Genomic DNA, 22,565 nt, shown 5'->3' with positions numbered 1-22,565 from the left:
CCAGGTGTCATAATCCTGCTGCCTTCGAATTGGTAACCTGATTACCCTATCGCAACATGTCTGGCGAGCTGTGACGGGCTGCCAGATACCCGTGATCCTTTGGAGACCACTAGCGTGGTTCCCCTACTACATACCCACCGTCTGATACGCAGCGATTGCGAAAAAGGTCTCAAAATGGACCAGGAGGAGGCCCCACCGCCTTACTCTGCCGTCGATCCATTAGTGCCACCGGCGAATAACAGGAACAATACCCCCCAGCGGACCTCAGCTCCTTCGCGGGGAAATGCTGCAGAGCCACAAGGCGCCGGTAGCTCCCGGATTGCGGAGCTGCCTCCACCAACGTCGCCTGCAATTGTGCCAATCCATTTCACTTCCGCCGTGGCTTACTTCGAGGAGAGACCTCCGCTCATATTGGACGACAGCCGGAGTATTCTTCATCACCACATGACGATATACCCTCGCAGCCAAGCAAAAGACTTTCCCCGGCGACCCCGCTGCTGGACATCCCGCAAGAATGAGATATCCCAACAGGATTGGGACACCTTCCTGCGTTACCTTTTCCCACCCGAATTAGGGTTGGCTGCGTCGTCGCAGCATCTCCCCCGCCAATTGCGAGCGGAAATCCAGCGGGACCGCAAAGATAGGCCTCAGGAAACGGATGAACAGCGACGAGCTCGTATTATGGCCGTGGTTGATGAATGGAATCAATGCTTTTTCGAGCCTCGGGCCACCAATATTGCATTTGTTTATATTGGAGAGCCGGATGCTGCTCCCTCGTCAGCACTTTGTCCCCATTGCTACCCCGCGGCAACCAAGGCGACACAGGGAAATGGAGCCTCAGCTTCTACAGCTTCCCCAGAAGGGCAATCCCCATGGAGCTCAAACACGTCGTCCCCTGTGCCAGGGCAGTATGCTCAGTCGCAGTCGCCAACATCTTGGCCTTATGCCCCAGCTGCTCCGTATGGACTTCCGCCTGGTACTATGCAGTATGGTAGCCCATATGGTGTTCCCCCATTTCCGGGTCACGGCTATCCTCCGCCACATCCGCCTCCAGGCGTCCCGCCCTGGCAATGGAACAATTGGGCTTATTCTCAACCTCAAAATGGAAATTCCAGCACATCCAAGGGTGCATTTGGCTGGTTCTCTAATATCACCGCCCAAGCCCAGAAATATGGCGAGCGCTTCGCAGAGCAAGCGCAACATTATGGGGATCAGATCAGTGCACAGGCCATGTACTATGGCCGGCAGGTCGAGGAACAAGCTATGGCACATGGTCGATGGGTCGAAGAGCAGGCCCGGTTTGGTCGAAAGCCAGATGCATACCAACCAACTGGTTATCCTCCTCAGCCTGCTTGGCCCCCTGGTCAGACAAACGGGACTCTATATAATACGCCAAATCCCCCAACCCAACCACCGTTAGCTGAGCTGGCCGCGCAACCCTCAACAATAGAAGTTCCGGTGCAACCCACAGTCATAGCCGCAACCACAACCCAAAACCAAAACCAAAGTCACAGCCAACCACAAATCCAAACCCAAAGTGGAAATCAAGGTCAAAATCGAAGTCAAAGTCAAAGTCAAAGTCAAAATCAAAATCAAAACCGCAGCCAAGATGACGCTAAAGACATACCTCCCTTTGAAAAAACGCGCCGCCTATCCACCAGCTCAGCATCATCCGAATCGTCCCTTAGCTCTCTCGACTCACTATCTACCACTTCCGATCTCGATGCGTCTGACCTGGCCACAGTCCGCACCCAGCTTCAATCCTTGGATGACCGACACGACCGTACTCTTTATGATGCTGCGGCTGATCTTCGACGTCAGCTCGATGTTCTACAAGCGTCTCGCCGCGAAGCCCGGTTTTCTGGCCGGCAAATTTGGCGCCCTGGGACGAAGAACCAAAATCAACAAATTCCAAAACCCGATAATAGTGACTGGGGCCGATGGGATTCGCCCGAGCAGCAACAGCGCCAGGCTGCCGAACGGCGCGCCTTCAAAGAGGAACACCGCGCCACCAAGAAGGCTTTTCGGGAGGTGGTTCGCCGAGCACGCGAAGAGCATCACAGTCTCAGACGGGTTCATAAGAATCATCGACGCCATGGTCATAGTCATGGTCACGACCATGGAAGACATCACTGGTCTATGGACAGTATGAAAAAGAAAGATCAGGGTGCCTTGACTGGGCGTATGGAGAACCTTGCCCTCAATGGGTCACATCAAGCTCCCCTTCGTGCCCAAACGGCACCTGTTGTTCAGACTTCTTCTCCTACTTCAGGGATTCCCCCCATGCGTGTTGATATCAGTTCGGGTGCCAACACCCCCGGCTCGAACACGCATTCTTCTTCTCAGTCTAGCATGCATGGCTTTCCGAACGAGCTTCCGGATCGTAAGGGCAAATCTGCCCCACAGACAAGACTCAGGGACAAGCTGAAGCCACGCATCTCTAAGAAAGCGCAGCAAAGTGACCCTGCACAAGCATCCCGAGATGAAGAGTCTGACAAGAAGTCATCCTCGAAGAAGAAAGCGAAGGAGTAAGCTTTGCTTTTATTTCTTCCTTTTGTAGCGGTAAAAATTGGCGAGTACGATTTGGAAAGGCAGCTCTTCCAGCTAGCCCAATGACTTTACGATTCCCTTGCATTTGGAATGATCTCCACATTGTATTTTGAGCATTTTGGGCGTATGTACATCTTTGCAATTCGAAGTACAGACATGAATGTACACATCTGGATATGTTCTAATTATTCATCCCGAGGTCTTTTCACCTCATGTATCCATTCCAAGGTTGCAGACATGCATAGTGTTGACCCGTGGGAGACTATATAGACCTTGCAAAAAAAAACCCCATCAGCACCAAATGAATAATCCGATCAGAATTATGATTGCTGCGACTCATTCTTCTCCACCAAGTCTCCAACTCCCAAAGCACGTCCGATCTTAACCTTGACCATCCGCTCCTGATCCTTGGCATCGTCCTTCTTGCCTAACTCGCCAACCTCCTCACCCTCATCCTGTGCGTCTTCGTCGTTCTTCTCGTTCTCCCGGTCCCGCGCCTCAATGGCCTTCCAATCCATCCAGAGACCCGAGAGATCCAGGCGCATAGCATACGCATTCTCGCCATCAGCATAGTACTTGTCCTCGACCTTCTCGACCTCAAAGCCAAGAGTATCCCGGTATAGGCGTAGCGCAGCTGTGTTAGAGACGCGAACGTGAAGCGAGACGTAGTTTGCACGGTGGGATTCAGCCATAGCTCTTTCTATAAACACAGAATAGGTTAGCGATCTCGTACCTTCCGTAAACTCTCCTCCGCACGGCTGTTCTTGTACCACAAGAATGCCCAATGAAAGAACAAGAAAACAAGGGGGAAGAAAAACTTACGGCTCATGCGCATCAAGCGCTCTGCAATTCCCAATCTCCGGTGCGTCCGCATAACACTCAAACTGGTAATATGACCATGCTGCTTTCCGTCCGTAGGCTCCTCCTCCATCTTCGCAAGCACATACCCCACAACCTTAGGGTACTGTCCCGAGACATCGCCCGCAGCACCTCTTCCAGTTCCGGTCTTGTACCCGCCCTTCGGCCGGACGATAGCCACAAAGCTCAGCTGAGGCCATGTCAGGGCATGGTAGAGGTAGTATTTCAGGAAGTAGTTCTCGGGGAGGTTGGTGATGTTGCAAGTCTGGATTGAGGGGAGGAGGTCGATGTAGGAGGGGTAGGAGCTCAGTGGGACGATGTCGACCATTTTGGGTGGTGATCGGCGAGGGATGGAGACCTCGCTTTGATGGGGGTTTGCGGTGGTGCCTTTTCTCGCGAGATGAGAGGAGGAATTGAGGTGGTGTGGTTCAATTGGACTGATCGGCGGTGGGATTTGGATTTGGATTTGGATTTGGTGATGATTGCGGGGGTCATGTGATTGTTGCCTGAGGTTTTAGTTTTGAAGTATACCCTAGAACGAAGATTGATTCTTGCTTCAATGTATTACTTTCATGAAACTTTCACTTCGTTATCTCACCACTTTCCATAAAATGCATATGAATACCAGGAAATGGTCCTCACATTAATCATAGCCCTGGAACTTTTTGCAATCATCTTCTATCTGCTTATAACCTCAACACTAACAAGCAAAACACTAGCTTGCAGAGAAATGTACCCCTGAATACCTATACTAATCCTCGACTTCCCAATTGGTGATCTATGATTATTATTTAGATTCTAAATATGGGATCGGACCGCCTCATGGGTGACATGCAGCTTCTACATGCATTCGGGAACCGTATTCTACCCCACCAGTATAATATTGCAGAGTTCACCTTATTACCAGACTGAAGAAGTTGATGCCTTCAGCCTTATAAGCAATTTGGTGGAGAAGATGGCAGTCCTTTTGGAGAGTACTTCACTTAGGCTCTGACTTACTCGCAGGGTTGAAAATGTTACTTACTTCAGTCTATCACCTTCGCGAACTGATCTTTAGAAACAATCAGCCCTTGCAGAAATAAAGCTCCATAAATGTAATAGCCCGTCTGCTCTGAAATGTGTATTTCTACGACTACAACTGATCTTTAAACCAAATGTGACTCTGCCTTGAGAAATATTATTGAGCACTCGTATTGTGGGAAAAGTGCAAACCATCCATTCTCATAAGAGAGCGCGCCACATGCTTGAATGACTATTAAACAGCTGCCCTGGATCAATTTAGAAAGCCCAGCTACATTGTTTTCCCAGTCAGATGCTGTCAGATATAACCCGATGTAACTACTCGCCACGCTCCTCATTGTTCTTCTCATCGAAACATATACACAGGGCAGCGATCAGTGCTGCATCCACGCCAGGTGCCACAACGACGGCGTAGGTCTGCTGGCCAAATACAAGATCACGACCGCTAAGCAATTTTCGGTCAATACGAGCCACAGTCTGTCCAGACTTATCATCAACAATATCGGCACTGTGATCAAACCAGCCTCCTTTCATGTTGAAAACTCTTGCCTTGTCGTTAGCATCAGTGAAAGTGGCAGTGGCTTTGGAGCCGACCACTAGATTTAGTTAGTAACGTGTATAAAATGTGGGCTCCTTCCAAATATCAAATAGATGGCACTTACAAGTGAGATTACTCTTCACCTCGCAAACTTTCTTGCGGTGGGTGTCTTCGATCGCAAAGGTCGTGTGGAGATGTAAATGCTCCTTGACAATATCAAATAGGTGATTGCCATGGGCATCCTCGACCTTCTTGCGACCAGAAAGCGATACCCAGGCACCGTGCACTTTCAAAAGTGTCTCACCATTGGCCAGCTTGATTTCGAAGCTGTCCCCAGTGACAGAGAGCACCTTTTCTCTCAGGACTAATGTCTGTGGCTCTATCTTGACAAATTGGTCGAATATGGCGATAGGCTCGGCCACCGGGGTGAGATCGTGATGACCCAGGATACCCATTATGATAGGTGGAGATGGATAAAGCTTTCGAAGGACCAGGATTAAATAATCGGTATGGGAACATTGATCAGGGGAGCGCGGGGTCTAAAGCAGATCGTCGGTCCGGAAACAACATCACGTGATGTATACTTGTAACTCATGGCGTCATCGGTCATCACCGTCTAGCTTTATTTTTGTACTGGGCGTATTGTTCCCAAAAGTGTCAAGCTGAGGGTGAATTAATATATGACTAGGATTTGTGGCTTGAGTGTGTGCGTTGCGAACAATTTTTCGGTGATCGATATGTCCACTTCAGAACTGGCGCCAATCCACCAGTCCCCACTTTACCCTGGAAATAGTACCAGAATCTTTGAAGCTAGCGAGATAGTGCAGCACGAAAGCCTGTTCTTAATCTGCACAATCACCGTATAGCAGCACCGCCAAGACGAGCTTCTTCAACGGAAGAAAGAGAAAAAAAAGGTTGACATTTTCAGCTTTTGTCAGCATGTTTGCACAAGCTTCGCAGGGCTGCGATCAGTTCTTAACTGATCGAGAGTACTAAACAAAGCTAACCAGATCAGGCAATAGATTGACGCCACATAGAGGCACTGGTTACCAATTGAACACGGACAGTATCACAAATTATGTTCAGAACTTCCGTCTCGTTCTCAGTAGTATTTTCCCTGTAATTGACTTTTTGCAAGAAGGGACTGTCAAGTGCCTTCCACAGGAGCTTGCCCGACGGCCGCATAACGCAGCATAAAGCTATTCGTTCAAGATGAGCTTGATCCTCGCGTGGGGCAATCACCCAACGGAAAGCAGGCTCAAGGTAGCCTTCGTCGAAAACGGCAGTACGTCGGCGAGGTAAACCGCAATCGATCACGCAAGTACGTGTAGATACTTCTGCTCAGATTGAAACCTACTCTGCACCTTTAAAGATGCGACAGGCTGCTGAAACAGAAGTGACAAGTTTCCTTGATAGGTGTGCCCGCGGAAATAGAAGTATTGATAAGTCTTGTTTCCTTCTTTCGACATTCATCTAACACAATCTGCCCTGGATCTCTCTGCACTTCTCATCCAAGGCTGGATACTGTGTAAAGACACTTCCAGAAAGGCTTTGCATTGTCATGTCCATCACCATGAATGTCCAAACGCTCTTGGAGCAGCATTTTTCATTCGAAATTCTCTGAGGCTTTCCGCAGGATTTTATTTCGAGATGTATGAATGGTGAGGCCCGAAGCCCCCCAGAATTCAAGCTCAGAGCGAAAGGGTCCCTGAAGCTCTTTACCAGAGAAAAGTAAGCCCGGGCAACAAGGACCTTGGTCAACACTTTGTGTAGCTGGCGAGGTGATCAATCGAAGCTGATTACGAATTTCAACCACCTGGTCTGCGATAGTTGTGTTCTGTGATTTCTATGAAGTCCAGGCTTGCTTGAGCATTTGTTCTGGTATCGGTTCCTGAAACAAAAAATATCTCCCGTCGCTGTCAACCCAGTCACTTTACGCCTTTGGAGCTGGGAAATGTATATTTTGTGAAGTGCTTCAGTGTGTCTACTTGGTCTCCAAGCCTTCTTCAGAGCATTCTTTCATAACTACATCGGACCCAATCGACCAAGCTCGTCTGCTTGCACCGTATAACACCTTGACGTGGCTCGAGTGAAGACATTGCTCTTGTTGCTCAGGTGTTCACCCGCGTGCGATATAGCCCTTCGATGATTCATTGACCATAGTGAGGACTGATAAGGGTGATAAGGAACGAGTGAGGGGTGGCTGCAGATTGCGGCTTTAACTAGTGTTGTCCGCCCCCATCGGACTGTCCATCAAGGAATTTAGCCCAATAAGATGAAGCCATCCATCGAAAGGATTAATTCTCTGCTATCGCAATCTTGTATAGCAACCTTGTAATTCGTATATGGTCGGTCATCCGGACCCTTTTAATACGAACGGATAGAAATGCACGGCCTTGATTGGAAGGTCGCAGATCTTATTGACAAGGATGTTTCCTTGTTTCAGGTCGCGTGCATCACGCCAGCAATATAGCACATCTCGCGACCAGAGGTTGTTAAGCAGAATCCATCTTCAAATGAAGATAGATATTCAATGATTTGCCACCAACTACCTAGTCCATTGATCACTCCGCTTTCAAGGGTGTGGAGGTCATCTGCAAGATCCGTCACGAGATAACTCTAAAGCCAGTTAGCGGTCGCGCCACCAGGGTATTAGTCCACGTGTCTTGAAAATATAAATTTTTCTTTAATTGAATGAATGGTCTATATCATTTCAAAGGATGATATTGGCCGACGGGAAGGTTAGGCTTCGGGCTTGACTAGGGCCGTTGCCAGCAGACTCGCCTTGGTATCTATAGCCCCAAGTACATTTAGTCCTAATTGGTGGGACGTGATCTCAAAAACGTCAAACCTGTAGCTCCACAGCCATTCTAAAATCCCTTGCGGAAATCTCAGCCATAGTCCGAATTATTCAGTTATAAAAATCATGGTGTGACATCAGCGGCGATTTTCGTGCACCGATCTACAAGTAGGAGATCAGTATCAAGGCACAAACAAAGCGCGGACCGTAACAAAGACCTCGCGTCGGTGTATATTCAAACGTAGGATTTGTCCCCGCACGATCGTCGGTCTCCTTTTAACAATCTTGGAAGCGGCTGACTTATCCACCAATTAACTGGTCCTAGTGGACCAGACTCAAGACAGATCACCCGCATCAATGGAATGAATGGATATCTCGACAAAATCTTGATCTATACAGTATCCACCTGAAGGGCGGTACGGATGTATTATCCCGCTTAGGCCGTATGACTGCTCACCAGCAGATCTCAAGCGCCGAGATTGGAAAGGGACCCAGCCGAACTTGCATCTCTAGGGATCCGACTGGTCGGCGCTTTTTGCCGGGTCCGTGATGAACAACAGTAGATACGCGAACGAATAACAACGTTCGCTAACCGGAGGGGCCAATTCCCCTTGAAAACCAAGACAGGTACGTTGCATATTGAATGACATCAATAGATCTTCCTATGTGGATTGGAACCAGCCCACCATCACATACAGTATGCCCCATATTAACTTCACATATTTGGTACATCGACAAAACTATCAAACAGCCCACCACCATAAAATTCCCGGGCCGTGTCCCCATCCTTTGCCGTCTTTGACGTCGTCCCATGATCCACTACTGACTGGTCCGACCGCGTGCTGACCGAAAAAGAAGGCGAAGGACATCGAGTCGGGTCGCCCGCACCCTGTGTAAACCGACTAGCCATCTCGTCAAGTTGAGAATTGATGAACTGATCGTCGCATTTGGCATGAACAAAGAGTTCGTTTTTCAGATACCAGATTTCTTCCTTGAGAAACCCCACTTCGGCTTGCAGGTTTTTGTGCCGGGCTGCCTGGATATCCAGGGCGTTTTGCATCTTCGCGTGCTCTTGCTTTCGTTTTTCGCGACATTTGTTCGCGGCGACCCGGTTCCGCTCGAGCTGTTTTTCTCTCATGGAGGGGACTTGGGGGCGAGGCATGGTAGATTTGGTGTAGTGGCGACGTTGGATTGGTGGAGGCATGAATTGGGTTTCAGGCGTAGGGTTAAGGATGTTCATTGGCATTTTACAGAGAGGATTGAAATGGAAGGATGAATCAATCAAGGATTGCGGGGCGTTGATTGTTGAGCCAGCCATGTTTGCAGATCATGGGGTAAATCGATATGCAGTCCACTGGGCCATGGGCGAGAGGCGAAGAAAAAAGGCGAATGATGGTCGTCCGCAATGTTGGAGGAACGGGGGGTGCTTATATAGATTCCAAGGGACTGGCCCCTAGTAGTTCTGACCCCCCCCTCCCCCCTTCCCCTATACTAGTGATGCCTCCCCCTCCCAATACGGTAATTTGATATTTGAATATTGTGGGGCGTACGTCATCATCTCTAGACACTCTTGTGCCATTCTTTCCACGAATGGCGAGCCTTTTAGGCTATAGAAGATCTTAGGAATTAAAATTATGAAACTCAGTTTCGATGTGGCCCCCGGCCCTCCCACTTCGTACTTTTTTCCCAAGATTGCGTGAGTGGAGACCCGGGGCCACCCATTTGCCTAAAAAATCGAATTGTCTGATCGAGGCTAGACAGGGATATATGGCACGCCTGCTCTAGAATCATACCAATCAAGTTTGTTTGCAGGTGGACACTACCCTGGGCCCGTGTTGTTGATGAGAATACGTCATTTGTTGGACTGCGGATCTCTAGACCGCATGAAGAACAGGGGTCTTGCGCATACGATGTATGTGCTGCACTTTTGACGCGAGCCGATAGGAACGGTCTACCAAAGTACCAACTTTTGTCTTTATCTCTACAATCTTTCGGATACTATTCCCTGTTTTCTATCCGTACCTTGAGAGCCTGATTCCCAGGGTACCCATGGATGAAGAATCGTACATGGGCTTTTCGCAAGTGTCTGTCATCGTTGATTTTGAGCAGGAAACATGCAGGGTTTGATGGTTTCATGTCATTACGTAATGTCGCTCTGTAGCTCTAACATAGGATAGTGGTACTTCGATGACATTTCTGCTTTGTTTCTATGCCTGTGTTTTAAGGCACCATATGGCTGTCATGCCAAGAAACAGTTTGATGTTTGATCTCCAAGGCTAATAGCATCTGCTGTGTAACCATTGACCAACTTAAGTAGTGGATATGCACATATGCACAAACGACATAAGTCGGAATTTAGGCTTAATTTAGTGCAATCAACAACTACGCGCTACTGCCTCGAGGCCCATAAAATTTCCTTCGCAATACCTGCCACATGCAAGTATTTCTACTCAGCCAAATTGACTAGTGTGAGATCTTGCAAGCATGCGGAAAAATGTTTTATGGCGCAGACAGACTTTCAGATCCCCCGGCTCTCATCCCTATAGAGCTTCGTGTCCATCCTCGATAAACAAAGTTGGATGAAGCATAGCTTACGGACAACAATATATGACCCCATATACTCGATTCAAAAACATTGCATCTATGTTTGTTGATATAGTGACTGAATTCAGAATCTTTTGTTTTTGATATGGAGCCTTGAGGGGTATCCTTCAAAGCGGTGGTGTTGGGGTCAATTGGAGAGCGACCCCACCAAGAATTGACTCATGCGGAGTGCGGAGAGAATACCAAACATTTCCATCTGGCGAGTAAGCACAACTCTCTTCATCTTCCTTCCACTCCAATTGATCAATCGAATTGGCCAACATGGCAACCCCATCTTCAATCCTTAAAAACCACTCACTAGATCTATCCCCATACGAAGACCTCTACAAGCACTTCCACGCGAACCCCGAACTCTCCCTCCAAGAAGAAGCAACCTCCAAAAAGATAGCATCTCAACTCTCAAACCTCAACTGCTATGAAATCCACACAAACATAGGTGGCCACGGCCTAGTCGGCGTCCTAAAAAATGGCCCGGGAAAAACAGTTCTGCTTCGCGCAGATATGGACGCTCTCCCCGTGAAAGAACTCACCGGCCTCCCCTACGCCAGCACCGTAACGATGCGCGACGCAGACGGCATCGAGAAACCCGTCATGCACGCCTGCGGCCACGATATGCACATCACCTGTCTACTCGCCGCGGCCGAGACGCTGGCGAACACACGGGCCGAATGGAGCGGGACGGTACTTGTTCTCTTCCAGCCGAATGAAGAGCGGGGTGGGGGTGCGCAAGCCATGGTTGATGACGGGCTCTACGATAAAGTGCCGGTACCCGATTACTGTTTCGGGCAGCATGTTATGCGACTACGGGCTGGGAGTGTTGGATCTCGACCTGGCACTATTATGGCGGCGGCGGATAGTATGAAGATTACTGTGTTTGGGCGTGGAGGACATGGATCACTCCCGCATCAGACCGTGGATCCGGCGTTGCTGGCTGCGCACATTGTGGTTAGGTTGCAGGGGATTGTGAGTCGGGAAGTTGACCCGAGTGATCTGGGCGTTGTTACGGTGGGTAGTTTGCAGGCGGGGCAGACGGAGAATATCATTGCGGATCGGGCGGAGATAGGGTTAGATTTTAGGACGGTCAAACTGGAGACTAGGCAGAAGATTATTGCGGCTGTGAAGAGGATTGTGGAGGCGGAGTGTATGGCTAGTGGGTCGCCCAAGCCGCCGGTCTTTGTGCCTACGCGCAGGTTCCCACCAACGGATAATGATAGGGAGGTGGCGGGGAGGTTGGCCGAAGCGTTTGGGGGGCATTTTGGAGATTTTGATGCTGATACGCCGAGAACTAATGTCAGTGAGGACTTTTCCACGCTTGGGACTTGTAGGGGAATTCCGTGTGGATTTTGGTTTATTGGAGGAATTGATGCGGAGCTTTGGGATAGGGTGCATGGTCAGGAGAACCCGACTGAGGAGATTGCGGGGAATCACTCGGCGCTTTTTGCTCCTGTTATTCAGCCGACCATGAGGTCAGGGGTGGATGCGCTTTGCCTTGCTGCTTTGACGTTTTTGAAATAAATTTATCGATCTCGTCGATATGGAGTTGATGATATGAATGATTTGGTGCTCGAAATGCTAGTCTAGAGTTCCATATATACACGATCTAAACGTGCCAATATCCAAGTATTAAGTACCAAGCGCCGATGGGGACGGATGCCGAAAAGACAAAAAGGGTGGCTGTAACAAAATCGTAAAGTCATCTCAGATCAGAACGCGGACAAGAAGAACTGCACACCGGCTGCCACCAGCACCATTGTCGAGACAGTGACAGTGGACATGCCAGGAACGGCAGCAGAGTCAGTTCCACAGCAGGACTGGTTGTTATAAGTGACATTATTCATCTCTGCGGCTACGTCAAAGACAGAGCCGTTGAAGTTACCATCGTTGTAGTAATCAACAAGAAGGAAGTTCGGGGGACGATCCCATCTGGCTACAAAGAATGTCAGAATCATGTCTTAGTCAGGAGGTCAGAGTGCAAGCTTACCAGAGCAGTTTCGCGCCATCTTACCAAGACTGCCATAGCCACTAACCGCATTGGTCTCGTTGAGCACAGCAGAGTTGGGGATAAGCAGGTCAATGGAACCAAGATTCAATTCGATGTTCAGATTGTGGTTGGCCATGTACATGCGATCCTTAGCCTGCGCTACGGTAATTCCTGGTGGGCGCTGCTGATTGCAGGGGAATTCCCGACTGGTGGGCGAAAACGGCGTCTCCCAGACCTGAGAGAACTCGTCCATCAGCCATGGGTAGGCTGTTTGGTTGGCCTGGTAGTCCATGAAGATGACAGCCCGCTTGCCGGTGATGATCATCTCTGAAAGAGTCGGCCAGTCGTCCAGGGCCATTGGGATCTTGGAAGGCGTGTAGACGTAGTCGTACAGACCGGATGACTTAATTGGGTCGACGAAATGGCTTGGGGAGACGTAGTCGTAGTTACCTATCAAAATAGTTACAATGTCGTAAGGGTTACTGCGAATCCACTCGGTCACTGTGGTGAGGTAGGCCTCCAAGGTGCCCACATCGAGCATGGAGCAAGAAGTATGGCAAAGTTCCATTGTACCGTTCTGGTTGTGGACCTGGAATTGTACTAGTGGGAAGTTAGTTGACAATTTTCCAGACCAAAGATACCATATCAGGGAGGATCTTACGCATGCGAACTCCATCATCCAGTTGGTATTTGACAGTGAAATCTTGGTTGGCGGCAGCATTGCCTTTGCGCACGAACGGACTGTTGTGCGCGGCGACCATGGTGATGTTGGAGTACTTGCGCTGGCAGAATTCAGCGTAGCTGTTGCATGGTCGGGTATTGGTGGCCACGGCAGTCGATGTGCTTGATGTGGTCGCAGTTGCATTCATACTGGAATTGCCCAGGGTGGTGGTGCCGCCACCTCCGACCAGGACCGTGACGGAGTTGTGGGTGGTGGTAACGACGGTGCCATTGCCGGTTGTTGTCGCGGAAGAGTTTCCAGTGATGGTGGAGGTGAGCTGATCCCCATCGGCGAGGGTGATTGTCGTGTCGTAGACCTCGTAACTACCCGTGGGTATGGCGGCACTGGGGTCCGTTACCGTGGTCGCATCGCTCAGGGCCAGGGACGAAGTGGTGGTGGTCGAATCAGAGGATTGAGAGGATTCAGATGTGGAAGTAGATGTGGAGGAGTCTTCGGCCCAGGCCACTCCAGCGAGGAGGGCAAGCGCTAGTGACCAGCGCATGGTGTGTTGGTCAAATATAACAGAAGTTTGGGGAAGGGAAGAAGGGAGATTAAACCGGCATTATGTTTCACGCCCTAAGGCTTAACCCCCGAACCTCCGAAACCCTTTTTTTCTTAAGGTCTGATTTGCCAAGAAATAGCCCAGGGTTAAAGTGGGATCTGGTGGAGCTGTAGTGGAGTCGCCAGCACCGAAATGATTTAGATGACGTTTCCCGCCACAGTTGCTAGGTCGATTAGCCAATAATAGATTTCAGCGATGATCAGACGTGGCCAGAACATGAATCAACGATTAAAGAATCACCCGGGTATCTCCACGTTGATCAGTGCTGCCTGATATTGAAGCTACACAAAACCCATGCACCACCAATTCGTGCATTCATGGAGAAATACTCTTATGCAATGAATAATCCCCTATTCTCGGCACAACTAAAAAAACAGCTCCTTAGTCCGAGTCGGCTGCGCATGATCGGCACGGCTAGACAAGCTAGTGTACCTCCACTGACGATCACACGGGATTGGGCTTGCGGATCAGATTTGGTGTAGACGCCCCTAAAGTTAAAAAAAATATTCACCCCTGCCAACTGTGCCAACAAAACGTCATCTTAGGTGTCTCCAGCTTCCCGAGTCTAACACTCGGCTTCAAATATTCCCACTTCTCAACTTCCCCCTCTTCATCCTTTTCCCCCCATCCCAACATGAATGAGGGGACGGAAGCTCCCAATGCCAGGCGAAGGCTACCGTTCTTCCGCAGTGCCCGGGCCCAGCCCGCTCAGCCTATCGCCCGACGCCGCCAATCGACCGTTCACTGGCATCGTGGCATTCGCTCCTTGTTCTACTTAATCGCCTTTATCTTCTGTGTTTTGGTGGAGATCGGAAATGTCTCCAACAAGCCCGTTCTACGCGACACCTACTTTCTCTACATGGATCTGTCCAACATCATTCCCGTCTCGGTCCCCAATGCGGTCTTGATCAACTCTATCGCTCGATCCATTGGCCTACACGATTTCTACCAGGTTGGCCTGTGGAACTTTTGCGAGGGATACGACGATGAGGGAATTACACACTGCTCTAAGCCAGAGACTTTGTATTCCTTTAACCCGGTCAAGATTATCATCAATGAGCTATTGTCGGGCGCCAGTAGTATGTATACTCTGCTTTTCTTGAAATCCCCCATAAAACAATCGAGCTTCCAAACTGACGATTTGCTGCTGCCTAGTTGCGCTGCCCTCCGACATAACTAGTCCACTCAAGCTCGCCCGACTTGCATCGCGATGGATGTTTGGCATTTTCCTCGCCGCTACAGTCTTGAATTTTGTCATGATTTTCCTTAGCCCTCTCGCTGTCTCCTCTCGGCCGCCACAAGCGATCAAGTATCTGGTCGGCAAAGACCAATCCATTAGCAATGGAGACCCGGGCCGTTTGCCCCACCGCCGTCGCACTTTTATTTTCCTGCGCTCTTTGCCATTCCTCTTCATCACGTTTTTCACGGCGCTGCTGACCATCGTGGGATCCGTCGTTGCGACCGTCATGTTCATCATTTTCGCCAATGTCTTCGAAAATGCGGATCCTAGTTTAAACATCAAGGCCCACATCGGCAAGCAAATGTTTGCGTTCATGTGGGTGGCTTCGGCATTTAGTCTGTTTGGATTCATCATTCAATTCGGTGACTGCTGTGCGGCTTGTTGTGGCGGCCGGAAAGCCCGCAAGAAGCTCAAGCAGGATGGAATTGTGCTGCGGGAGAAGTCTCCGCACAGCGGTGGGGATCATGTGGATGGGCATGTTCAGCCACATGCTGAACCACATGCAGTTACTACGGATTAATTGGCAATTGGAACTAATTTTGGGGCACTTTTTCTTTTCCGGTTAGGCCGGTTTTTTACATTTGGATTGTGGATATTCTGTCGATCTACGATGTGGACGATTTCTTATACCTGGTCAGGTTGACTTTTCTTTATTCTGTGATTTTCGTTCACGACACAGTACGTCATGATTCATATAGATCAAATCATAGTATCTACACATATTCAACGTTTAGAATTATTCATACAACACTGGAGCATCCGAACTTAAAGCCCTAATTCATAAGGCTACTGGCACGTGAGAACAATACTAAGCAGACAAGACTAGACGCGATCTTTCCGATGCTTGGCCCCGAGAATTCCATTTTGACAAAGACCCTGGATGAATTCGGTTGTCCCAGTCAGCAATCTAGATCCCGATCTCAAGGTTATAGTCCTATCGTGCAAGGAGGGTGTTTGACCGTTGAGTTTTATTCTGCAGTTCGTAGGTAAGATTGTAAAAAGACTGAGACTTTTCAAATTTCCAAGATATTGGGAAGGATGAGAGAGCGTCCCACGGTGAGGTTCGATACGAGTGTTGTACAGCTCAAATGCCGTTTCTCCCTGGACATTTGAACTTGAAGTCATCGCGAAGGAAGAAATGTAAAATGTGCTGCCACATTCGCAACTCTCTCCTCAACGTAACGGTCACGGAAAGCGTGAGAATTCTCATGATGCTAGGTACATACCCTTTGATTTCATGCATCCTAGCGCGGTATGAACTCAACCTCGATTTCCAGATCTCCCGAAAACCCAGCCAAAATCTCTTTGCGCAAATCAGCCCAGCGTGATTCGGTCGAGCGGCGCACCAGAATAACAATGCATGGTGTACATGCCTTTTGATGCCATCCCACATTAGCTAATTTTGACTGGTGCACCGCCAAGATGAAGCTGAACCACACCACGGACCCAGTCTTTGCGTTCGTTCCAAGCCTGGTAGGCCGGATGACTGGATGGGACGTCGTAGAATGGTGGGTTCCAGCGGAGCCGAGGGTTGTAGATACCAACATAGATGTCTTTACAGCCGATATTATCTAGAATCTTTTGTATGTTGAGCATTACTGGATTCAAAGCATCGGGACGAGTGATCTGTTCTAGAAACCGGATTGTAAGAAGCTTCTGAGGTGGCTGATTGAATTATCGCTCTGATGAAACAATCGCGACAGTAGCAAGACCTTGACTGTGGAGTCCACCGATCCAGAGCTGCTTGGCTATGTCAGACTCCATTGGTTCAATGTCTCTGACTAGCTTAGGGTCAAATTGAAGGGTGAGTGGATGTGGCTAGGCAGGTTGAAGCGTTGTGGCACGGTACGGATCAATGGTGGCATTGTAATCCACGGTCATGTTAGCGCAGGCTCTCTCGGTTTCACGGGCTTGTTTTCGAAAGGAGAAGGCTATTTCGAATTCATCCTTGGTCAAAGGGGGATCAATGCCATCCGCCGCAGTTTCCACGGGGGTGCTGATCTCTGTGGGTTCAATGTTCAGTCAAAAAGGTTATAGAAGGACAAATGAGTCTCCGATTCTTACCAGATGGCATATTGTACCTGAGCTCTCCAGGAGACGTGAAGCTCGGGAGTGACTGCGCTCCTATGAGTCTTGTCGTGAATCCCATCTATGGAGACGTGTGGAAACTGAATAAGCGACCAAGATTAGCCTTCGCGTTCGCTAGGTAGAAAGTGAGTGGATCTATCATTGGAACTGACATTGGAGTTCCTGGCTAACAACCTTCTGGGAATTAGCTCATAACATGAATTCCTGAGTTGCTAAGTCCAAACTGAGCGTATAAACACAAGAGGCGAAATATGCTATGCTATATTCATGAAGCATACACAAATTCAACAGTCTTATAGTTTATCTTCAGATTCTACAAAAGCTGCGGTATAAGGTCTTGAGGATTCATCTAGGATCAGCTTTGAGGTCACAGTATGTGTAAAGTTCGGGCATCTATATAGAATACCCCCAAATTTTAAAGCTAGACAACTTGCCTAACGTAGACCTGTGCACTTCCTTCAAATACAACCAAGAATTTAGAATGGGTTTCCCACCTATGTCAGACCCATGGGAACCAGTTTGCACGGGTCTACACTAACGGTATCAGGCAAAGGTGCAGTATTCGAAATGCAAGCGGTAATATTATCGAGTCATACCCGAGTACCTAATTACTCACATAAGTTTGCCCAGGAGAGTGACAATGATTTAGAAACGATGCGCATCCGAGGGCCGAGACGGCGCCATTTCTTACATAAAATGCGGCTCGAATGGAGTACTCTCCCAATGAAAAACCCCAAAAATACTGCATAATTTAAACTAAAATATGCTAAAATAACGCCCCACTTCGTTGGGGCCCATGGGCCTCAGCTTCAAAACCTCGCCCCCAACCCCAATGGGCTTTGGTTGGCCCCAATGGGGATTGGTCAATCTGTGGAAGTCTAAGTACCATGCATGTTGACTTGGATCAAGCGAGATCAATGCCCTTTCATATCTGGAGAACCAGGTACGGTAGGGACTCTTCTAAGTTATGACCGCATTATTCCAGGAATGTTCAATTAAAGATTGACGAAGTGACGAAAGTTCAGGTATCCAAGGCTCCAGGGCAAGATCCGTTCCGGGGTCCATTTCAGCCCCCGTGGGACTTAGCGGCTTAGGGTGCCCGTGCAAAGATGACTGGGCCGCATCGTAAGCCGTCTACAGGTACGCGCACTGGCGCCACTGCGGCTGAACAAAAGCAATCACGCCTTCATATTGGTAGTCCCAATAAGCAAGGATTTCCTGTCTCGAGGCGGGGCAAGTGATGAGCCCATGTGATTACCTTTGTACTTTGTGCTCACCTGCATACAGTCAATTTTTTCCCTCGAATATTCGCCTTCATGCTCTCAAGCTTCAGTGAAAATGCCTGCGATAGCAATCAGTGGTGGCCGTCAACGGCGCCGCTTGGTACTGGCTGGATCGTTTGTGTTGGTCACAATACTTCTGCTCATGTACAATTCATGGTTGCGTATCTCTGGTTACCAATATCACCAGGTGGCCGCACTTATCGCCGTTGGCGAAGAGAAGCGAACCCTGAGTCTTCCTGCTGAATACAGCATCGTTCCTGCTGAAATACCATTCTGTGCAGAGAGGTTTGGAACGACATTCCTTCACAATCTCCGTGACTCGGCAACACAATACTGCAACCAGTCGTCAGATCTTACCTGCTTCCATACGCGGACCGTGAGCGATCGATGGGATTCGTTTTGTTTCGGAAAGGGAGCCAAATTCGACCGCAGCACAGGTAAATTCTACCTGCATTGCAACCTAGGCCAAGAACCAGAAGCAGCTTTGAATCAAACAGTGTTTGAGAAGGCACCCGGGTTCCCAAGATTCGATAAACTTGAGAAGTACTGGTATGACACTGGCCCACCCCTAGTCTTCAATGGCTGGGTTCAAATGGATAATGAAACCCAAACATCATCGACGAAGACTGGGAATTACACCATATTGGTCAAGCGAGAGGGCTCCACCAATCATTGGCACTCATTAATGGAAATATATTCCATGACGCTGAGTATGGATGTTCTACAAATTACCCCTGAATCGCCAGGTTCCACCCCATTTTATATCGCCGAACGCGATTCACCGAACACCCAAGTTGTCATTTTAGATGACCACCCAGATGGACCATATATCGACATGTGGTCACTCTTCACCGCGAAGCCAATCCTCCGTTTCAACGATCTCCCGGAAAACACAACTTTTGAAAACCTCATCGTGCCACTTGCTGGTGCAGGGAATACGCTTTGGCAGGGTGACTGGGAGGTCAACTCTTGCGAAAAGTCAATACTGCTAAATACGTTTGTCGACCGGGCCTTGACCTTGTACGGGTTGAATGACACTAAGCCGCGACAGAGCGAGAACATTACTTTGACGTTCATAAACAGAGTGTCCGGGCGAAGACTCGTCAATCAAACGCAATACCTAGAGCGACTCGAGCGAGAATTTCCTCTAGTGAACGTTCAATCGATTGATTTTGCTGCAATTTCCTATAGAGATCAATTGAAGATCATTCAAGAATCAGATATATTGGCAGGTGTCCATGGAGCAGGTCTCACACATGGTATCTTCCTGCCTCCTAGATCGGCGATGGTGGAGATCCTACCACCTGGGCTAAATCACAAGGGCTTTCGCAATGTTGCTTCTCTACGAGGTCATGACTATTTCAGCATACATGCGTCAGACCCGCGTTTAACTCACAAGGGTGACTGGCACTCTGAAGATGTTTACCTGGATATTGAGCGATTTATGGATGTGATGAATATAGCCATTAAGGTAATGTATAACAAGGGCCTGCGAAGTCATGATGTCAGGTGAAGCAAATCAAATAGGAAGGTTCAGATGAAGTACAAACTCAACGATTGTACAGAACCAATTCGCGATGGAGAAAAAATGACATATCTATATAGATTCAGGAAATTTGACAACCTTTTAAGGGGTTTCAAAGGTTAGAAAAAGAAGCCGTCTTCTGCGACACGAGTTCTTAACTCCATATTCACGTCTTCCTCAACATTCAAGGCCTCTTGAGAGGACACAATCATATCAACCTGCCTGCTTTTTGTATCAGTATAGTCTGATCAAGAAGGCCTTTTTCATTTTGATTATCCGTGTGAACGAAGTCACCAGACAGTAGCCCAAAGACCAGTGCCTTCGTAATACTCTCCAACGATTGAAAAGAGAGAAAGGCATACAGGGTGAGCAGCTAAGAATTTGGGCTCCAAACGCACCAACCTTGGAAGTTGTTCGGAGAGAATTGATAATGGAGAAGAAGAGCAACAGCGCTGAGAAAAGAATAATTAATAAGCTAACAATGATCAAACTAAATGTGACTACCCTAGCTTGCACAGCTCGTCCTCAATCATGCTTGCGAGTTCTTCATTCGTGGGCTCGTAAATTTCGGATTCTTCGGCCATCACGGCCGTTCTGAATTGCCCTCCCAGAGCAAGTCGAACTCCATTGTTAGATTTGGCAATCTTGGAGCAATCGGAAAGAGAGACCTTGTCGAAAGAGCCTCTCTTAGGGGGGCTCATCTGCTCGAAAACGCGTGTCTTCACATCACTGGCGGTCTCAGAGCTCTGAAGCCAATCCATTTTCTTGTTCCTGAATTGACGGTGAAAGTCGGTTAGCGAGTTATTCTTGGGCTGAAAGCTGTTTTCCTGGAAAGAATTGTTTCCCTGGGAGGAGCTTTCCTTCCGGGAATGGGTTCCTGGTGAGCGGGTTCCTTGGGCACTCACGGGCTGTGTGTTGGTTTCCATGGTCAAATCGATCACTTGGTGGCGAGAAGTTGGTGGATTGGTGTTTGCTTGGTGAGGAACTGGCTGGTTGATGTCTGCTGCTTGCTGATGTAAAGCGAATGGGTAGGCAGGTGTCGCATAAAACGGAGCCGACGGTTCATACTGACGTCGCAGAGCATCATGCCTGTGAGCAAGTTTTCTGTATTCTTCGGCAAGCATTGCACATCTGGATTTCCAGATTTGACTCTCAGTGGACTCTCTATTCTTTGCAAGTGTCAGGAGGCGCCGCATGGTTGCCATTTCGGATTTCATTTTGTCAATACCCAGCAGACCGGTAACTGGATCAATCTGGGTATACTGAAGCAAACCCTTTTGGAGCTTGTTGCGATCGGCTGTGAGAGCAGCCGAACGTTGTTTGGCCAGATTCACACGGTTTTCCATTGTTTCGTTGCTGAGTTTGACCACTTTCGGATGCATTGCTGGGGTCGAAGGGTTGTATCCAACCGATTGGTAAGGCGACAGATCGTCAGTGTTGGGCGGGAAAGTTGAGGTCACCTCATTGGCGAAATGCTGCGCCATGTGAGTTGGATCAATCTCAAACTTGTCCTTCGAATTCATGCTAGCCGGGGTCGGAGATGAGACTGTAGGCATAACATGGGAGGAAATGGAAGGAGGCGGCGGCTTCATACTCAGTGGGGGTTGAGCCGCGCCTGGGCCTGTAGGCATGACGAGGGGAGGTTGGGCTACTTGTGAGACTGCAGGCATGGCGCGAGATGATATGGAAGCAGATGACTTCATGGTCGCGGGGGTGTTAACCACAACTGAGGGTGCATGTGTTGCATAAAGGGCCCGTTTCTTGGGAGCCGGGAGAGCTTCTGAAAATTGATGGTCATCTCCCTCGAGTGTAAGGTCGATGGTTCTCTTGGAAGGAGGAAGCTTGGGAAAAACGTCGGGAGGGGCATTTGGCATTTGTTCAAGAATATCATCAATGCCTTCAAGCTCATCGGCAGTCAATTTAAAGCTTTCGAGCGATGCAAAGTCCATGCTGAAGTCGAAGCCGTTGTTGATAGCAATGTCTGCAAAATGGCCAATGTCATTTTCACCCACTGTCGATGGAGAACGGCTCCCGAATAATGATGAAAGCTGAGATTCCCTTTCATTAGAGGACATTAACTCCAGATCAACATCAGTAGAGCTGTTGGTCTCAAACACAGGAGATGCACAACGATCCATGGTTCCATTCATATTGAGATACTGGAAATTTTGGCAAAGCAGGTTGGCAGAAAATAAATGACGATGCAGACAACGACTCAAGGGGAGGGTGGTAAAAGAAGAAGAGGAAGAGAGGGAGGGAAATCCATGGTGAATTAGCAGGCCATGGGTGAGTGAATGATAATCACCAAGCCACGATTTGAGTGAATGACAAACCCCCTAACCTTTTTCTCCGACTCAACCCCAGTTCAGTGATGAAAGCAGGCGAAGGCTAGGGCTTGAAGATGGAGTGCGGTTGTTCTTCAAATGCGTGCAATACAGGCCAACTTTTTTTGTTTACGGTCAGTTTCTGCCAGTCAAAACCCGCCTGCTCTATTCCTCTCTCGTCCATCATCCCTCTTATCGCTGCTTATCGAGCTCACCGCTCCTTTATCGATTCACGCCTATTTGTCGAAGCTCTAAAGCACAATCACACGTGAACTCTCTCCGACCGTCCATCTCTGACCGCCTTTTAAGTCACATGGCTTCCAAGGCAGAAACCCAGATCTCTCAGGCTCCGGTTGAGCCTTTGGTTGCAGCTCCAACTCCGCCTTCCGATCCCACGTCGGGTGCTTCCAGAGATCGTGTCTCGCCGCCAGTGACCTATTCAAGCCAGCCACCTATTCCAGTAACCTGTCC

The 22,565-nt window shown here is 48.9% G+C and overlaps 13 protein-coding genes across 13 annotated transcripts; 4 read left to right on the top strand and 9 right to left on the bottom strand.

The window, feature by feature from the left end:
- Nucleotides 1-174: 174 nt before the first annotated feature.
- N7484_010820 (uncharacterized protein) lies at nucleotides 175-2,532 on the top strand (the record flags this gene model as incomplete). Its single annotated transcript, XM_057121207.1, has 1 exon — nucleotides 175-2,532. One exon carries the CDS (start codon nucleotides 175-177, stop codon nucleotides 2,530-2,532), a length of 2,358 nt encoding a protein of 785 aa, XP_056966961.1.
- A 338-nt stretch (nucleotides 2,533-2,870) lies between these two features.
- On the bottom strand, nucleotides 2,871-3,736 carry N7484_010819 (peptide alpha-N-acetyltransferase complex A subunit ARD1; the record flags this gene model as incomplete). The annotated part of the gene is made up of 2 exons (XM_057121206.1): nucleotides 2,871-3,250; nucleotides 3,373-3,736. 2 exons carry the CDS (start codon nucleotides 3,734-3,736, stop codon nucleotides 2,871-2,873), a joined length of 744 nt encoding a protein of 247 aa, XP_056966960.1.
- A 1,010-nt stretch (nucleotides 3,737-4,746) lies between these two features.
- On the bottom strand, nucleotides 4,747-5,421 carry N7484_010818 (uncharacterized protein; the record flags this gene model as incomplete). Its single annotated transcript, XM_057121205.1, has 2 exons — nucleotides 4,747-5,024; nucleotides 5,091-5,421. 2 exons carry the CDS (start codon nucleotides 5,419-5,421, stop codon nucleotides 4,747-4,749), a joined length of 609 nt encoding a protein of 202 aa, XP_056966959.1.
- A 556-nt stretch (nucleotides 5,422-5,977) lies between these two features.
- Nucleotides 5,978-6,435, bottom strand: N7484_010817 (Oxoglutarate/iron-dependent dioxygenase; the record flags this gene model as incomplete). Its single annotated transcript, XM_057121204.1, has 2 exons — nucleotides 5,978-6,303; nucleotides 6,324-6,435. The coding sequence occupies 2 exons, from the start codon at nucleotides 6,433-6,435 to the stop codon at nucleotides 5,978-5,980; spliced, it is 438 nt and encodes a 145-aa protein (XP_056966958.1).
- Nucleotides 6,436-6,439: 4 nt separating this feature from the next.
- On the bottom strand, nucleotides 6,440-7,065 carry N7484_010816 (uncharacterized protein; the record flags this gene model as incomplete). Its single annotated transcript, XM_057121203.1, has 3 exons — nucleotides 6,440-6,739; nucleotides 6,770-6,982; nucleotides 7,003-7,065. 3 exons carry the CDS (start codon nucleotides 7,063-7,065, stop codon nucleotides 6,440-6,442), a joined length of 576 nt encoding a protein of 191 aa, XP_056966957.1.
- A 1,416-nt stretch (nucleotides 7,066-8,481) lies between these two features.
- N7484_010815 (bZIP transcription factor) lies at nucleotides 8,482-9,006 on the bottom strand (the record flags this gene model as incomplete). The annotated part of the gene is made up of 1 exon (XM_057121202.1): nucleotides 8,482-9,006. The coding sequence occupies one exon, from the start codon at nucleotides 9,004-9,006 to the stop codon at nucleotides 8,482-8,484; it is 525 nt and encodes a 174-aa protein (XP_056966956.1).
- Nucleotides 9,007-10,631: 1,625 nt separating this feature from the next.
- Nucleotides 10,632-11,885, top strand: N7484_010814 (M20 family metallopeptidase; the record flags this gene model as incomplete). The annotated part of the gene is made up of 1 exon (XM_057121201.1): nucleotides 10,632-11,885. The coding sequence occupies one exon, from the start codon at nucleotides 10,632-10,634 to the stop codon at nucleotides 11,883-11,885; it is 1,254 nt and encodes a 417-aa protein (XP_056966955.1).
- Nucleotides 11,886-12,073: 188 nt separating this feature from the next.
- On the bottom strand, nucleotides 12,074-13,574 carry N7484_010813 (uncharacterized protein; the record flags this gene model as incomplete). Its single annotated transcript, XM_057121200.1, has 3 exons — nucleotides 12,074-12,297; nucleotides 12,352-12,951; nucleotides 13,013-13,574. The coding sequence occupies 3 exons, from the start codon at nucleotides 13,572-13,574 to the stop codon at nucleotides 12,074-12,076; spliced, it is 1,386 nt and encodes a 461-aa protein (XP_056966954.1).
- A 694-nt stretch (nucleotides 13,575-14,268) lies between these two features.
- Nucleotides 14,269-15,394, top strand: N7484_010812 (SUR7/PalI family protein; the record flags this gene model as incomplete). Its single annotated transcript, XM_057121199.1, has 2 exons — nucleotides 14,269-14,713; nucleotides 14,790-15,394. The coding sequence occupies 2 exons, from the start codon at nucleotides 14,269-14,271 to the stop codon at nucleotides 15,392-15,394; spliced, it is 1,050 nt and encodes a 349-aa protein (XP_056966953.1).
- An 872-nt stretch (nucleotides 15,395-16,266) lies between these two features.
- N7484_010811 (uncharacterized protein) lies at nucleotides 16,267-16,470 on the bottom strand (the record flags this gene model as incomplete). Its single annotated transcript, XM_057121198.1, has 1 exon — nucleotides 16,267-16,470. One exon carries the CDS (start codon nucleotides 16,468-16,470, stop codon nucleotides 16,267-16,269), a length of 204 nt encoding a protein of 67 aa, XP_056966952.1.
- A 222-nt stretch (nucleotides 16,471-16,692) lies between these two features.
- On the bottom strand, nucleotides 16,693-17,023 carry N7484_010810 (uncharacterized protein; the record flags this gene model as incomplete). Its single annotated transcript, XM_057121197.1, has 2 exons — nucleotides 16,693-16,877; nucleotides 16,939-17,023. 2 exons carry the CDS (start codon nucleotides 17,021-17,023, stop codon nucleotides 16,693-16,695), a joined length of 270 nt encoding a protein of 89 aa, XP_056966951.1.
- A 1,277-nt stretch (nucleotides 17,024-18,300) lies between these two features.
- Nucleotides 18,301-19,758, top strand: N7484_010809 (DUF563 domain protein; the record flags this gene model as incomplete). Its single annotated transcript, XM_057121196.1, has 1 exon — nucleotides 18,301-19,758. The coding sequence occupies one exon, from the start codon at nucleotides 18,301-18,303 to the stop codon at nucleotides 19,756-19,758; it is 1,458 nt and encodes a 485-aa protein (XP_056966950.1).
- A 512-nt stretch (nucleotides 19,759-20,270) lies between these two features.
- On the bottom strand, nucleotides 20,271-21,920 carry N7484_010808 (uncharacterized protein; the record flags this gene model as incomplete). The annotated part of the gene is made up of 1 exon (XM_057121195.1): nucleotides 20,271-21,920. The coding sequence occupies one exon, from the start codon at nucleotides 21,918-21,920 to the stop codon at nucleotides 20,271-20,273; it is 1,650 nt and encodes a 549-aa protein (XP_056966949.1).
- Nucleotides 21,921-22,565: the final 645 nt, after the last annotated feature.

Source organism: Penicillium longicatenatum, assembly GCF_028827895.1.
Source record: "Penicillium longicatenatum strain IBT 33135 chromosome Unknown contig_7_segment0_segment0, whole genome shotgun sequence".
In the NCBI taxonomy this organism is placed as follows: domain Eukaryota; kingdom Fungi; phylum Ascomycota; class Eurotiomycetes; order Eurotiales; family Aspergillaceae; genus Penicillium; species Penicillium longicatenatum.
This window is presented reverse-complemented; position numbering and strand designations above follow the sequence as displayed.